The sequence below is a fragment of the Bos javanicus genome, chromosome 23 (genome assembly GCF_032452875.1).
Source record: "Bos javanicus breed banteng chromosome 23, ARS-OSU_banteng_1.0, whole genome shotgun sequence".
Lineage (NCBI taxonomy): Eukaryota > Metazoa > Chordata > Mammalia > Artiodactyla > Bovidae > Bos > Bos javanicus.
In genome coordinates, this window is record NC_083890.1 from 32,024,720 (window position 1) to 32,039,502 (window position 14,783).

Here is a 14,783-nt window from a genome sequence, read left to right on the forward strand (position 1 = left end):
TACAGGACAGTGTAAAGTCTCCACTGTCTCTTAATGTTCCCACTGAATCTATGCTGAAGCCTTTGAAAGATCAACTGACCAGGATACAAATCTTCCTGTGAAGGTTACTTATATCAAGGTCCCATGGTAAAGTGGTTAACCCTCTGGTCTCTGAGTACAACAATATCAGCTGTCAGTGGGACTCTAAATTCCTTCTGTTGACTTTCTCACCACAGTTTGAGCATGTATCCTCCAGTACTCTCAATGACAGCAAAATAAGAGTCCCCACAAATGTGTGCCTCTGGCATTCTAGAAAAAGTTCTGCAAAGTTCTTCCTGCTTATTAAGCCCCAGTCATGGAAGTGCTTTAGAACCACTGTATTAATTTCCTATTGCTGCTGTAGTAATTGACCACAAATTTAGTTACTTAAAACAAGACAAATTTACTTTCTTACAGTTTTGGAGTTCAGAAGTCTAAAATCAAGGTTTCAGAATGGCTATGTTTCTTCTGGAGACTTCAATGAAGAATATTTTAAGAGACTTCAAGAGTATTTCCTGGCTTTTTTCAATTTTAATGGCCTCTTCCATGCATTGCTTCTTGGTTTTGCATTCACATTTCCTACTATTGAATCTGATCCTCCTTTGGGTCCACTTGGATAATCCAGGATACTCTTCCATCTTGAAATCCTCAACTTAATCATATCTGCAAAATCTCTTTTACCATGTAAGGTAACGTATTCTTACATATTATGAGTGATATCATACAGTATTTGTCTTTCTTTATATGTCTTATCTCACTTAGCGTAACACCCTCAAGGTCCATGTTGTCTTGAATGGCAGAGTTTCCTTCTTTCTTGTGGCTGAATAACATTCCATTACACACACACACACCCCACCCCCCCCCCCCCGCATTTTCTTTATTCATTTCCTGACAATTTTTTCCCATATCTTGACTATTGTAAACAGTGTTGTAATAAACATAGGAGTGCAGATATATTTTTGATATCCTGTTTTCATTTCTTTTGGATAAATAACTAAAACTGGGATTGTTGGATCATAAAATAGACCTAGTTTAAGCCTTTTGAGGATCCTTCACACTCTTCTTTAGTGCTTGGAGTGTGGTCTTTTATTTTTTTTTTCCTTTATCAAAGCAAGAGGGCCATTTATAGGGAGAAAAGACATTTTCCTCATAAGTTAAAAAAATAATAATAATGTAATTTCACAAATAGAACTCTGTTGTGTAGAGAAATATAATTTTCTCGGAAGAGAGTCATGCAGGTGACGAGGTGGCCGAGTGGTTAAGGCGATGGACTGCTAATCCATTGTGCTCTGCACGCGTGGGTTCGAATCCCATCCTCGTCGTCCTGTCCTCTCCCGCTGTAGTGTGGGAGTGAGGTTTTAGTGCCCTGTGAACAAGGTATAAAACCGTTACGGACGAACTGTGTAACTTTCACTATCAATAACGCATGTTTTTAACCCCTTTTATAGAGAGATTAGGAAATCCGTCGCGTGGATGAGAGAGTTAAGAAACTGCTGCCTTTGCTCAGGCTCAGGTGTGCTCACTGATTCTACTGCTTCTCCACCGGAGTCAAAAACTGATTCCGGGCCTTTTGAGTTCCGTTGTCTGTTAACACCCTGCCCAACCCGCTGGCCGCCTCCTTCCTGCCTGCGTTCCAAACAGTGAAGCAAATTACACACTCCCAGAGAGTTTTCTCAAAATGTCCTCGTTTCCGCCACACCTTCACACAGCTGAATCAGTAAACCTGAGGGTGACGTTTCTGTGGTTGCAGGCACCACAGGTGATTCTGATGGGCTGAGAACCACGGGTCATTCTCTTCATTCACTGCTCCCAACCGCTCTCCAGCCATGGTTCCTTGTCTCGGCAGTTTTTGTATATATATTTGCCTTTTAAATCCCAGGCAGCATGTTTCCAGGTCCAAGGCACTCTCTCCTTACACCTCATCACTCCCTACCCGCCCTGCGGTGGCCCCCAATCTCTTCGTCAGACTCTAGCTTTATCTGAATCCTGGTCCCTGCTTTCAGGAGCAGAAACTGTTCACATGCTCTGCTTTTGCTCATGCAGTCACTTCTGCCTGTAAAGTCACTACTCCTTGGTGGCAAAATCTTTTTGCAAGAGGCACATCAAATGTACCTTTTCTGTGAATTCTCAAATGAAAGCATCATTCTCCTCTTTGTGTTTTGTATGAATGAATTTAGTCAAAGATCTTTTCAGGAGTTCCAGGCTCTGTTTCCTTCCTTCTTTGATCATCTTCTGCCACTTATATCTTAATTTTAGCCCCAAATCCCATAAAATCTCATCTGTTCCCCCTCTTTTCTTTCACCTTACAGGCAAACTATAGCAAAGGGCTGAGCACATGGTGTGGAATAACAAAATTTGAAGGGACCATAAAGATGATCTTTTGGAAAATCCTCCCTCCCATCACCTGTCTCTTTTACGGATGAGAAAACCGAGGTAGAGACCAGACAAATTGCTTGTTTAAAAAAAAAAAAAAATCATACTTTTTTTTTTTTTTTACTAAGGTTCATGGGAACCAAGGTCTTTTAGATCAGGAGATGATAAGGTCTTTCTAAGACTCTTCAGAGTCCCCTGGACTGCAAGGAGATCCAACCAGTCCATTCTGAAGGAGATCAGCCCTGGGATTTCTTTGGAAGGAATGATGCTATAGCTGAAACTCCAATACTTTGGCCACCTCATGTGAAGAGTTGACTCATTGGAAAAGACTCTGATGCTGGGAGGGACTGGGGGCAGGAGGAGAAGGGGACAACAGAGGATGAGATGGCTGATGGCATCACTGACTCGATGGACATGAGTCTGAGTGAACTCTGGGAGTTGGTGATGGACAGGGAGGCCTAGCGCCCTGCGATTCATGGGGTCGCAGAGTCAGACATGACTGAGTGACTGAACTGAACTGAACGTGCTCAAATCCAGTGACTGGGATTATGATTTTTGAAACTTGGAAAATTCTTCTAAAGTACACTGGTCATAGGTCAGCAGATCTTCCAAAGGCTCGTGAGGAATGAGACCTATGAAGTACAAATTTTGCAGTAAAATCTGTTTTTGAATTTTATAAGATATGGCTTATGTGGTACATGTGGTTCAAAGACGGCTCACAAACTATAACCCATTTTATTTGGAAAATAAAAACCGAGGAAACCATGATTCAGATTGGAGGCCAAAGTGGAGTCTTGAGGAATTGGTGTTTTTTTTTTTTTTATATCTTTGAATTTTCTCGAATAAATAATCACAGATATTGGATATCTGAGCAGTCAGTCTTAACCCTCTTGCCTCTCCATCCCCATGTTACCTTGTTTGAAAATAAGGTTGTAGGGGTACCACCCTTTTAGATCCTTGTCTCCTCAACTTTGCACACTGTAAACATTCAACAGATAATCCTGAAATAACAGGATACTGTATATGTGTGTATGTATATGTGTGTGCATGATATTGACATGGGAGAAAAAAAAACTTTGTCCAGGCAGAATATACCTAGGGTATTTGTCACTTCTTTTAATATACATTAAAGGATTATTTGGGGCTTCTCAGTGGGTAAGAAACCCCCGCTCACCTGGTGCAATGTAACAGAGGGAGACACAGGCTGCCTCCCTGGGTTGGGAAGATGGCAACCCATAGTATTTTTGCCTGGAGAATCCCATGGACAGAGGAACCTGGTGGGCTACAGTCCATAGGGTCGAAAAGAGTCCCACGCAAAAGATAATTTTAAATGTGCTAATCTCTTCTATTGTTTCCAAAAAACAGAGAAAGAGGAATATGTTTAGTAGAAAAGAGCTAAGCCTCCATATGACTTGAATCTGGGAACATCATATGTTTCACTAAGAACTCAACATTGGAAATTAAGTTTTCTTCATCCTAACTTATTATTAAATTCAGTTATTTAGGTACAGAAAAAAGTTTTTGTATATTTTGTGTGGTTATCTTCTCTGCCTTCCTGTTTGCATACACTTTGCAAACAGTCCAGCTCTTTTAATGACCTTAATATTTTGTTCTGTAATTTCGGTTTGAATAAAAGCTGTTCTCATCCTTTTGATGGCAATAAAACCAAAGGAAAAAAAAAAAGAAGTTCAGATGGAAAAGACAGGAGAAGAGTGGAAACCAGTGACAGATTCCAGCAGCCAGAACTCAGGACTAACAGAGAAGAGGTTGTGGCTTTGGACGAAGTCATGGGAAAGGAGAGGCAACAGGTTTTCCCCCTGTGCTACCAACTGGGGGCTCAGTTGGAGAGAGCTCCACTTACACATCGGAATTTCCTTTTCAAGGACAAGCTGAGTCTGTGAAGATGAAACTCAGGAGCTCAAATCCAAATTTAGGGAGAACGTGAGGGCCCCCAAATTACTGGAAGCTTTGTTAGTGTTTTGATTTCCAGCCACTCTTCACTCTGGTTCTCCGAAGGCTTTTGAGAATAATCTCTTAAAAATAGGGCAGAAAGAAAATGGTTCGAGACACAGTAAACACAGGGTTTTCGATTGCCTATCCAGGAGATATGGCTATTAAATTCTATTACAGGAAAGTCAAAACTAACCACGAAGGGATTCGAACCCTCAATCTTCTGATCCGAAGTCAGACGCCTTATCCGTTAGGCCACGTGGTCTCCTAGGGAATGTGGCTCCTGAGACACTTAAATTTTCTGTCTCGTCCTGAATCGTGAAAGCTGCATAATGGCAAAAAGGCAAATGGTCCCCGCGCCACCCGCGCCCTGTCTTTAGAAAAATGGAAATTCGAGATTACAGGGGTTATTTGGGGCCAAGGAGTACCATCTTGTGAAAGATAAGAACTGATAATTATTTCGGTCTTGGGTACTCCATGCAGGGAGTATATGGCACATAAAGGATGCCAAAACGTTGCATATATATATATATATACATACATACATACATATATACACACAGCCTTGTTGGAGACTATCTTATCTATGAGAAAATTATTGGCCTGGAAATTCAGCCAAAATGGTTTTTGAGCATGACTGGTGTCTTTCTTTTCATGACTTTTCCACTCAAGCAAGAGAGACCGTGTCATCCTTGAAGATGGAGGACAAGGAAGGCTTCTCTAGTACTTGCTTGTGTATATCTTTTCCTTTTTGTGTCTACACTTTTTTCTTTGCTGTAATAAATCTTAACCTTGGATATATCTTGATTCATGTGAATCCTTTCAGCGAATCACCAACTACTGGGTGGTCATAGGGCTACTGGAAACATCATTTTCCCTTTCCCCCGTTGCACTTAGTGTACACTCTTTTAAAGAAATATCTGTACTGTACATACGTGTACTATACATAGTTATATATTGTTTTAAAAGCATGTCTACGCTGTAGGCTACTTAATGAGTGTTCTTAGGTCCTAGTACAGTATGTAACATAAATATCTGAGTAGGAATACTTTCTGAGAGAGGAAAAATATATAAAACAGTCCACACATATATTTTAAAAATAAGCATAGAGAATAGTTCTGTTAGAGGTTGAAAAGGAAGGTAGAGGGTAGAGACACATTTACAGTAGCGGCCGAAGTGGTCTTCTCAGGTCAGCGTACAATTAAGGTCACCAAACTCTGCAGCCTCAAACTGTTACTTATTTACTCCAAAGATTAAAACTCTAGTAGTTGCAAAGAATCTGCGCAGGCATGGCCCAGGAGATTTTTAGTTTGTCACTTTAACTACATGGCCTCAATTTCTTACAAACAGTGCTTTCTGAATTATGAGTAGAAGGAAGCATAACTAGATCTGGGCTTCCACTCCTGCTCTCTTAATTCAGCACTTTCACAGCATCACAAGACAATGAACGCTGTCATGAAAACTGGAGACAATAACATGGTTACTTTGGCAAACATAAGAAATCACGGAAACGGTTTTCACATTTATTTTCAGGGTATTTTCTAGTAGTTCAGAAAAAGCTGAAACTAGCAGAGGATGGTTTCGATCCATCGACCTCTGGGTTATGGGCCCAGCACGCTTCCGCTGCGCCACTCTGCTTTACAACCCAAACACGTTACTAATAATACCCTTAACTGTACTAGGAAGCACGCCTCTAACTTTAGAAAGCTGTAAGGGCGGGGTCGGGGAGGGGTATTTATTTCAATACTTTGGCTACAAGATGCCAACAGTTTGGATTAATGTCGCTACCAGAATCAGAGAAAACGAGTAGAAAAGTAAACATTAATACGGAGTTAAGTTACTGGGCGCAGAAGGAGGAACGGTTAATTAAATCAGAATCACAAGTTTTAATAATCAAAGAAGAAAACGAAAATAAGACGTGAAAGGAACTTTGGTTCCCGCGGCTGGCGAGATTTCTACCGGAGAATCGCTAAGCAACCATGTATTTGCCTTTTGTGAAAAACATCTTTTGGTTAGATTTCCCTTGGCTTGGTGATGGAAAAGGCGAGGTCTTGAAGCTTTTAAACTCCTCTGGAGAGGGGTTTCGATTTGAAGGGGTTTTGTTACCGGGACGGAGCAGCAGTGCTGAAGGCCCCGTAAACGTGGAGGTAAAGCCGGGCCCTCATTTCCAACGAAGGTTACAGCAGTTCCGGTCATGTGGGCCATGGCTCCAGTGCAACCGTCCCAAAGCATCCTAAGCAGCAAAAGAAAATTAGTAAATGTTAATTTCTTTAGTCTGACCCAGTTTTAAATTGTAGTCTGACCCAGTTTTAAATTGCATTCGAAAATTCCTGCTTAGGGAGGGAGGATCCACCGGAGAATCGTCAGCGGAGGGCCCGCTCGGTGGGCGGGGACTAAGTTGTCGTGACGTCACCCACAACTGGGTCACGAGGGGAGGGGCGGGCTGGCAAGCTAAATGAATGTGCCCGCGAAAGCGCTTTCAGTTCTCACTTCGGTCCGGAATCCGCTCATATAAAGGAATTGCCTGGGCTTTGTCGCTGCTGTTTTGGAAGTTCTCTTGGCAGCTTTACCATGTCTGGACGCGGCAAGGGCGGGAAGGGCCTTGGAAAAGGTGGCGCAAAGCGTCACCGCAAGGTTCTTCGTGATAACATCCAGGGTATTACCAAGCCCGCCATCCGTCGTCTGGCCCGGCGTGGAGGAGTTAAGCGTATTTCTGGCCTCATCTATGAGGAGACCCGCGGGGTGTTGAAGGTGTTCCTGGAAAATGTGATCCGTGATGCGGTCACCTACACCGAGCATGCCAAGCGCAAAACTGTCACCGCCATGGATGTGGTCTACGCGCTGAAACGCCAGGGCCGCACCCTCTACGGCTTTGGCGGTTAAGCTGCCGTTTCTCGGCGTTCCTAATATTTCCACCAAAGGCCCTTTTCAGGGCCGCCCACATATTTCGATGAAAGAGCTGGCTAGCACTTCTTGCTGTTTCTCTTGTTTTCTAAGGCACATCTCTCATGCTCAGTTTGCGCTAAACAAAGCCAACCTCTCGGAACTTAACACTGGAGGATGGCATGATAACCCACCCCAGTATTTTTGCCAAGATAATACCGTGGGTAGGATTGCAGAGTCAGACATGACTGTACGTACGCACACAGAAAGTTTTAGAGAAGTGGAGGGTCACTGTGGTTTAAAAAATAACTTCGGCGCGTTTAAGTTTTATGAGACCCTGTCTACCCCAGAAAGATTAGCTTAATTCTGGGATATTTCGAATTTGGAATCGAGTATCCGCAGCACTTGAGTATTACAGAGAAGTCGGCTTACACTCACCGCGATGTAGCGATGTTTGGCTCTCCCCCGGCGGTGCCCTGTGCTCAAGATGGCGGCGAGGCAGAGGAACAAAGAAAGCCCGCGCCCGCGGCGGGAAGCGCGACTCGGAACAAAGGCGAATTCACGAGTAGGGCGGGTCTTCTCCTCAGCGGGGGCGCGCTCCTGGCCTCGGCTGGCGTGTGGCGCTGCTGCTGTGCTCTGCTGACTAAAACTTGTACCCATACATTGGGGGAACGATGAAAATGGACCCACCGGGAGAGCTACCATGTATTAGGTATAGAGGACACTATAGTCTGAATTCCTGTTTGAAAAATTTAAAAAGTCGACAGGCAGTATGTTTTTAAATGAGCAACATAAATGGCACTTAGGCTTAAGATTAAATAAACATTTAAAAAAGTACTATACAGACATCAGGATTTTTTTTACCTCAAAGGAAGTATGCACTGTTTTTGTTTGTTTTAAAAAGTTACCGGTATACTCACTGCCTAACTAAATACCTAATAGTCGGTGCACATGAACAAATCCCTGTTATACCTTAAATGTCTTAGAGATCTGGTTTGTTCAGAGGAAGATCCAATCTTCCCTTTTGTTCTGTCTCAGGTCTCTTAATGCATTGATACACGTTTTCTCCAGATTTCCTGGATCTCACTTAGTTTTTGACATTGATTTGATGTAGACCTGGCCTATAGAATGTCCTCCTGGTTTGGCTTGTTTCCTGATGGGGTTATTTTCCTTGATTTCTATACCCTGTATGACCTACAAAGTAGAAGTGATTTTCCCTAGATTTGACTGAAATAACATTAATTTTCTTGTCAAGGAACAGGTTACAGATCATTGTATGTAAATACTGTTGTACATCAGGGTCCCTTGTTAAGGGGATTATGTAGGTTCTAGGTCAGTCATTGGTTTAGGATAATTATTAATAGTTTCTTCGTAAAATCCGATTTCTCTTCCTTATGGCCGGCAAGTAGTTTGTAGGGTGATACTTTGAAATCCAGAAATCAATGGAGTCATTTGGAATGTCATCTCTTTTAAAGATATGGGCTCTGGTGTTTAAATATGAAAAGAATCAGATGTTATTGGAGCTAAGGCACTGATTTGAGGAGATAAATTCACACGATTATGTTAATTTAACAAACAAAATTGAGCACATGGCATGTACCAGGCACTGTTCGATGCTATGGAATTATAGCAGTAAACAACGGTGAACAAAACAGTATTTCTAAGTTCATGGAGCTTATATTTTGTTGGAAGAGGCACAGACAAAACAGGTAAAACAGTTTGTTAGATAGTGCTATGAACAAAACTGAAGCTGGGAAAAACTTTATAGAGTAGAGGAAGGAGATGGTAGTTTAAATGACATAGGAAGATTTGGGGAAAAAATCTGACTCTAATTCAGAATACGTGGGTTTGATCCCTGGGTCAGGAAGATCCCCTGGAGAAGGAAATGGCAACCTACTCCAGTATTCTTGTCTGGGAAATCCTGTGGACAGACGATCGTGGTGGGATACAGTCCATGGGGTCACAAGAGTCAGACATGATGTAGTAATTAAACCAGCACCACCAGAAGGCTTTACTTGTAAGTGATGATTGGGGAAAAAAGATTGAGAAAGTGAAGTTCCAAATGGAAGGAGGACTAAGTAGCAAAGCCTGGAGGTAGCAAGGAAGTTATCTGGTGGGAAGAGGGAGGCCAAGGGGGTGTGGAGAAAAAAGAGACCAAGTTTGAGAGGCAAATGGAGGTGAGTAGTTTGCCTATGGCCTTGGAACCCAACACATCTGACTATTAAAAACATACCTCTAATCCCAGTGAGGCACGAGATAATCCCTGGAAAATGACGCATATCTTGCTTGAACTGGCCATCAAAGAAAGGGAAGACTTAAAGTCACAGGCACTAAGTTGTCCTCAAAACAGTTCAGGGAACAGAATTGTTTTTTCAACAGGGGCAGGCCTGTTAGAAGCGGTTTGTATTGTTCGCAGTGCCAGACAAGGAGTCCTAATTGGTGTTAAATGCTAGTAGTCTTTCCAGCCCACTGCCTTGTTCAAGGCCTCAGGATTCTGAGATTCTAAAGTGGGCAGACCTGAGGGGAACATCCTGGAACTTCAACTAGCCGCTTTAGCAACAGCTAATATTTTAGAGAACTCTCTTTGTGCCAGCACCACCCTAAGGGCTCTTTTATTGATCACCCCAGCCATGTCACATAGTAGTTCTTAATTATTATTCCCATTTTAGAGGTAAGGAAATGCTCACAAAGGGTTTAAGTACCATGTCCAAATTTAGCGTTCAAAGAGGCTGAATACGCTGGGGGATTTCTCCTTAAACCATGCTTATCTAATTTCTTAAATATACTTATTTGTTTTCCAGCATACACTGTTTTAAAGTGTATTTACAATTAACCTTGGAAAGTGAGAAATGAATGCTTTAATTATATGTAGGCTTTAGGGAATTTCCTTCACAAGCACCATTACAAAATGTAGTAACATTTAATGTTCACAAAAGTCTGTGTAAGATATAGGGAGAAAAAATTTTCCCTTCTTTCTTTCCATATTCTTTGGTTGGTCTAATTGATACAAGATATATTAACAGGGAAAGACAAACAGAAACACCTAATTTGTATTACCCCCTCTGTACACTGGAGATCCCCAGTAAAACTGAGAAGACTACAAAATGCCTGAGCCACTACCTTAAAATACCATCTTCAGATTAAAAAAAAACATGATGGGAGTGGGTAGTCAGTTGTTTTCAGAGGTCACCAGGAAAAGCAATGTAAACATTGGTAAGATTGTTAATGCAGATTTAAGTAGTGTCCTTTTCCATAAAAAGCAGATTCTATTTGGACATTTTCTTCCCGGTAAAGCAAGGGAAACGCTTACATTTGGATTATTTACTTTATAAATGTAAACGTCTTTAGGAAACACTAACTTTTCTAAGTATTAAGAGATTTTCCTGCTTCTTAAAAATAGCCAGCTTAGAATAACTGACATCCTACCTTTTAAGAGACGTTTGCAAAGACACGTGACTAATATGTAGTAAATTAAAACGTTTGTGGTCAGGCTCATCGCTGCTCAAAATTAGCTTCTTTGGCATTAGTGGTTGGGGCATAGACATTTTTCCTCGTACCACAATGGTCAGAAACCTTAACCCTGATGGCTGTATATAATCTTTCTCACTGCTTGACCGAGCCATTTTAATACAGTCTGGAAAGTTACAGATCCTTTGAGACAAAGTGGGTGGCTCTTAAAAGAGCCTTGAGTTATTTGCCTTGTTTCAAATGACGAAATTTACTTGGAACTGGTGTACTTGGTGACAGCCTTGGTGCCCTCAGACACCGCGTGCTTGGCCAGCTCCCCGGGTAGCAGTAGGCGCACGGCCGTCTGGATCTCCCTGGATGTGATGGTCGAGCGCTTGTTGTAATGCGCCAGGCGCGACGCCTCGCCCGCGATGCGCTCGAAGATGTCGTTGACGAAGGAGTTCATGATGCCCATGGCTTTGGACGAGATGCCAGTGTCCGGGTGGACCTGCTTCAGCACCTTGTATACGTACACGGAGTAGCTCTCCTTGCGGCTACGCTTGCGCTTTTTCCCGTCCTTCTTCTGCGCCTTGGTCACCGCCTTCTTGGAGCCCTTCTTAGGGGCAGGAGCGGACTTGGCTGGCTCTGGCATCACAAAACCCAAACAAGACCAGGAGGTGAACACAAAATACGCCCACAAGCAAAAGATCTTAGTATTTGGTTGGCCTGTATGCAAATGAGGGATGGCAGAATTACAATTTATGATTGGTCTTTTCGTCACATCCTAACCTCTGATAGGCTCTTTATTTCAAACTCCTATTGGCTCTTCCCTTAGCTCACCGTTACATAATTTGACCTTTTCACTACAAGCTCCCTATGTAAATTAGCAGGTGTTGCTTCAGATCTGGCTTTTGATTGGCTTGGATTTGTGTTTGGCCAATCGCATAGGCTGTTTTACCAAACCACCGGAGAGTATAATTACCTAGCTTCTTGTGCGTTGAGGATCCATTTCTCTGGGTCTTAGACTGTTTCTGGTGTTTCATTATGTCTGGTCGTGGAAAACAGGGCGGCAAAGCACGCGCTAAGGCGAAGACTCGCTCCTCGCGAGCCGGACTCCAGTTCCCCGTGGGCCGAGTGCATCGGTTGCTCCGCAAAGGCAACTACGCCGAGCGGGTCGGAGCTGGCGCTCCGGTGTATCTGGCAGCGGTGCTGGAGTACCTGACAGCCGAGATCCTGGAGCTGGCGGGCAACGCGGCCCGGGATAACAAGAAGACCCGCATCATCCCGCGTCACCTGCAGCTGGCAATCCGCAACGACGAGGAGCTCAACAAGCTGCTGGGCAAAGTCACCATCGCTCAGGGTGGCGTCCTTCCCAACATCCAGGCGGTGCTGCTGCCCAAGAAGACTGAGAGCCACCACAAGGCCAAGGGCAAGTGAACCTACCTAGATCTCAGTGTGTGTCGCTACAACCTTTTACCCAAAGGCTCTTTTAAGAGCCATCCACATTCTCACATTAAAAAGAGCTCGTAAACAACAGTACTCCCGTCTATGCGTTATAATACTTAAACGTTGAAGCTACTGGGTAGATACTACAGCATGTTCACCCGAAGTTATCCTTTCTCCTTGACGGGACTGCTCCAAATGTGATTCAGGAAAATGAATTTATACAGGAAAATGGGTAGTTTCAATAGCAAGAGTAACGTTTACCAAAGCTGGAGTGGCTGTTTTTCTAGACAAAAAGGAAACATTGCTACCGTGCCAAAAAATGCGGGTAGTGGTGGTAGCCTGGAATGTCAGGCTACGGTCTTTTGAAACAGCAAAAGGAAAGGACCCCTGAGATCAGTGCGGGCTTTTCAAATAAATCAATTTCTGTTCACTGGTGCCGAATGGGAGCCTGGTGACAGTTAGGGTGAAGTAGAAAATGGTAGTTATTATTGCTTTGACTCTGCCCTCCCTTGAAAAAGAGTAGGAAGGAATTTTATACAATCTCAATTCAGTTCAGTCGCTCAGTCGTGTCCGACTCTGCGACCCCATGAACTGCAGCATGCCAGGCCTCCCTGTCCATCACCAACTCCCGGAGCCTACCCAAACTCATGTCGGTGATGTCATCCAACCATCTCATCCTCTGTCGTCCCTTTTTCTTTCTGCCCTCAGTCTTTCCCAGCATCAGGGTCGTTTCAAGTGAGTCAGCTCTTCGCATCAGGTGGCCAAAGTACTGGAGTTTCAGCTTCAACATCAGTCCTTCCAATGAACACCCAGGACCGATTTCCTTTAGGATTGGACTGGTTGGATCTCCTTGCAGTCCAAGGGACTCCCAAGAGTCTTCTCCAACCCCACAGATCAAAAGCATCAATTCTTCGGCGTTCAGCTTTCTTTATAGTCCAACTCTCACGTCCATACATGACTACAGGAAAACTTCTATAGTCTAGGAGTGGGAAATAGGGCCGTCGGTAAGGGTGCAAGTTTGTGCTCATTTTCACAGGGAAATTTCAAAATTAGCTACGCTGGTTAAGTTAGGCCCAGGTGGTTGTCTCTGGTGGTCCTTGAGCTTATTGTACCGAGACTTTCTGGAATGAAATATGCTCACAAAAGGGTGTTTTTTCGGAGAAATAAACACCAAGTGCATAGTAAATTCTAACCATAAAGTAATCATTTTCAAAGTGCGGGTAAGCAAGAAAGAAAATCATCTGTCAGAGTGGGCTCAAAGAATAGAGTCTAAAATGGAGGCTACTAGTTTCTGCTATAACAAACTGAAGCATAAATCCCATTTGGCCACTACGGGAAAGTCAATGATTTTTTTCTTCTTTTTTTCTTCGCATTTTTGCTGCTCACCTCTGGCCTGTCGCTTTCCCTGTGATTTCCTAATGGAGCTAGGAAGTGGCTGTCCAAGGCAATCTAAATTCACAACAGAAAAATAAACATTGAGAAAAAAAGAGAATACAAGTAAACCTGTTTCTAAAGCTTGATCCTCAGAATTTCAGCCCCATTACATAGATCTGAATCAGAACAGGCATCTTTCCTGATGTCCAAGTGGTTCCTTATTTATAGTTTGAGAAGCCCTGAATTTAGAACTAGAATATTAGCTCCTTTGGATAGCAGACTTCAACAAAAAGGAGGATTGAAAAGTGAACTAATTCATCCAATCAGAATCTTTAGAAATTGACCAATCACTTCAGTGACTCTTCAGCCAATGGATTTGTTCCGCGGGAGTTTTGAACTAGAGTAAGACCAATCAGACTGTTTCTGAGTATATATAAACGGAATGTCTTTCTCGACACATATTTAGTCTTTTTTCCTCTGTATCGCCATGGCTCGTACTAAGCAGACAGCCCGCAAGTCCACCGGTGGTAAAGCACCGCGCAAGCAGCTGGCTACCAAGGCGGCCCGCAAGAGCGCGCCAGCCACCGGCGGCGTGAAGAAGCCGCACCGCTACCGCCCCGGCACGGTGGCCCTGAGAGAGATCCGCCGCTACCAAAAGTCCACGGAGCTGCTGATCCGCAAGCTGCCGTTCCAGCGGCTGGTGCGCGAGATCGCGCAGGACTTCAAGACCGACCTGCGCTTCCAGAGTTCGGCGGTGATGGCGCTGCAGGAGGCGTGCGAGGCCTACCTGGTGGGGCTCTTCGAGGACACCAACCTGTGTGCCATCCACGCCAAGCGCGTCACCATCATGCCCAAGGACATACAGCTTGCCCGCCGCATTCGCGGGGAGAGGGCGTAAAGCTTCCACAACTGCCTCACTCCAACGAAAAAGGCTCTTCTAAGAGCCACCCACAATTTCTTTAAAATAGCTGTCATTTAAAATTGAGCGTCTTGAGTGTTTTGGTTCGGGATGCAAGCAGATTTAAATTTGGGCATCTTTAAATAATTGGCCAGCTTATTTCTAAGGGGTACCTAGTGAACATACAAAAGGATCTACTGCGTTTCCCTTTGGTTGGCTTTATATACTGTTGATAGGTAGTGTGCATAAGTTACTCAAAGGTAGTAAGTTGGTTTCTGTCTTGGAAAGTGGAATATGAGGACCTTAGGCAGGTGAACTGGGAGATTATTAAACTTGACAATAAGTCGTGTTTATGTAGTTTGGAAAGGGCAATAAACCGCGTAGTGTTAGTGTC

At 43.6% G+C, this 14,783-nt stretch overlaps 4 protein-coding genes and 3 non-coding genes across 8 annotated transcripts in view; 4 read left to right on the forward strand and 3 right to left on the reverse strand.

Moving 5' to 3' along the window:
• Positions 1–11,373, reverse strand: LOC133237012 (histone H2B type 1-C/E/F/G/I). Of its 2 annotated transcripts, XR_009733092.1 has the most exons (3): positions 7,663–10,916; positions 4,253–6,574; positions 1–1,384 (listed from the first exon to the last, which is right to left on the reverse strand). XR_009733092.1 is itself a non-coding variant. In XM_061399353.1 (2 exons), the coding sequence occupies exon 1, from the start codon at positions 11,321–11,323 to the stop codon at positions 10,943–10,945; it is 381 nt and encodes a 126-aa protein (XP_061255337.1). In that variant the 5' UTR covers positions 11,324–11,373; the 3' UTR covers positions 6,208–6,574; positions 7,663–10,942. The 2 variants fall into 2 exon arrangements, 1 of the variants encoding a protein (XP_061255337.1); XM_061399353.1 differs by lacking the exon at positions 1–1,384 and having other exon boundaries at positions 6,208–6,574; positions 7,663–11,373.
• On the forward strand, positions 1,259–1,340 carry TRNAS-GCU (transfer RNA serine (anticodon GCU)). The gene has a single exon. It is a non-coding gene; the product is annotated as a tRNA-Ser (tRNA).
• Positions 4,534–4,606, reverse strand: TRNAR-UCG (transfer RNA arginine (anticodon UCG)). The gene has a single exon. It is a non-coding gene; the product is annotated as a tRNA-Arg (tRNA).
• Positions 5,908–5,979, reverse strand: TRNAM-CAU (transfer RNA methionine (anticodon CAU)). Its single transcript has one exon. It is a non-coding gene; the product is annotated as a tRNA-Met (tRNA).
• LOC133237032 (uncharacterized) overlaps positions 6,835–14,783 on the forward strand; it is a 23,078-nt gene continuing 15,129 nt past the window's right edge. Inside the window, exon 1 of the mRNA XM_061399375.1 lies at positions 6,835–7,195. Within this exon, the coding sequence (XP_061255359.1) occupies positions 6,913–7,195 (283 nt within the window). The 5' untranslated portion in view covers positions 6,835–6,912. The remainder of the gene's footprint in view (positions 7,196–14,783) is intronic.
• On the forward strand, positions 11,662–12,174 carry LOC133236998 (histone H2A type 1). Its single transcript, XM_061399337.1, has one exon. The coding sequence runs from the start codon at positions 11,716–11,718 to the stop codon at positions 12,106–12,108; it is 393 nt and encodes a 130-aa protein (XP_061255321.1). The 5' UTR covers positions 11,662–11,715; the 3' UTR covers positions 12,109–12,174.
• On the forward strand, positions 13,877–14,440 carry LOC133236994 (histone H3.1). Its single transcript, XM_061399333.1, has one exon. It carries the CDS (start codon positions 13,979–13,981, stop codon positions 14,387–14,389), a length of 411 nt encoding a protein of 136 aa, XP_061255317.1. The 5' UTR covers positions 13,877–13,978; the 3' UTR covers positions 14,390–14,440.

Excerpts from the sequence above, each read along its gene's own strand:
- LOC133237012 (XM_061399353.1), bottom strand. The coding sequence starts at position 11,323 with ATGCCAGAGCCAGCCAAGTCCGCTCCTGCCCCTAAGAAGGGCTCCAAG.
- LOC133236998 (XM_061399337.1), top strand. The coding sequence starts at position 11,716 with ATGTCTGGTCGTGGAAAACAGGGCGGCAAAGCACGCGCTAAGGCGAAG.
- LOC133236994 (XM_061399333.1), top strand. The coding sequence starts at position 13,979 with ATGGCTCGTACTAAGCAGACAGCCCGCAAGTCCACCGGTGGTAAAGCA.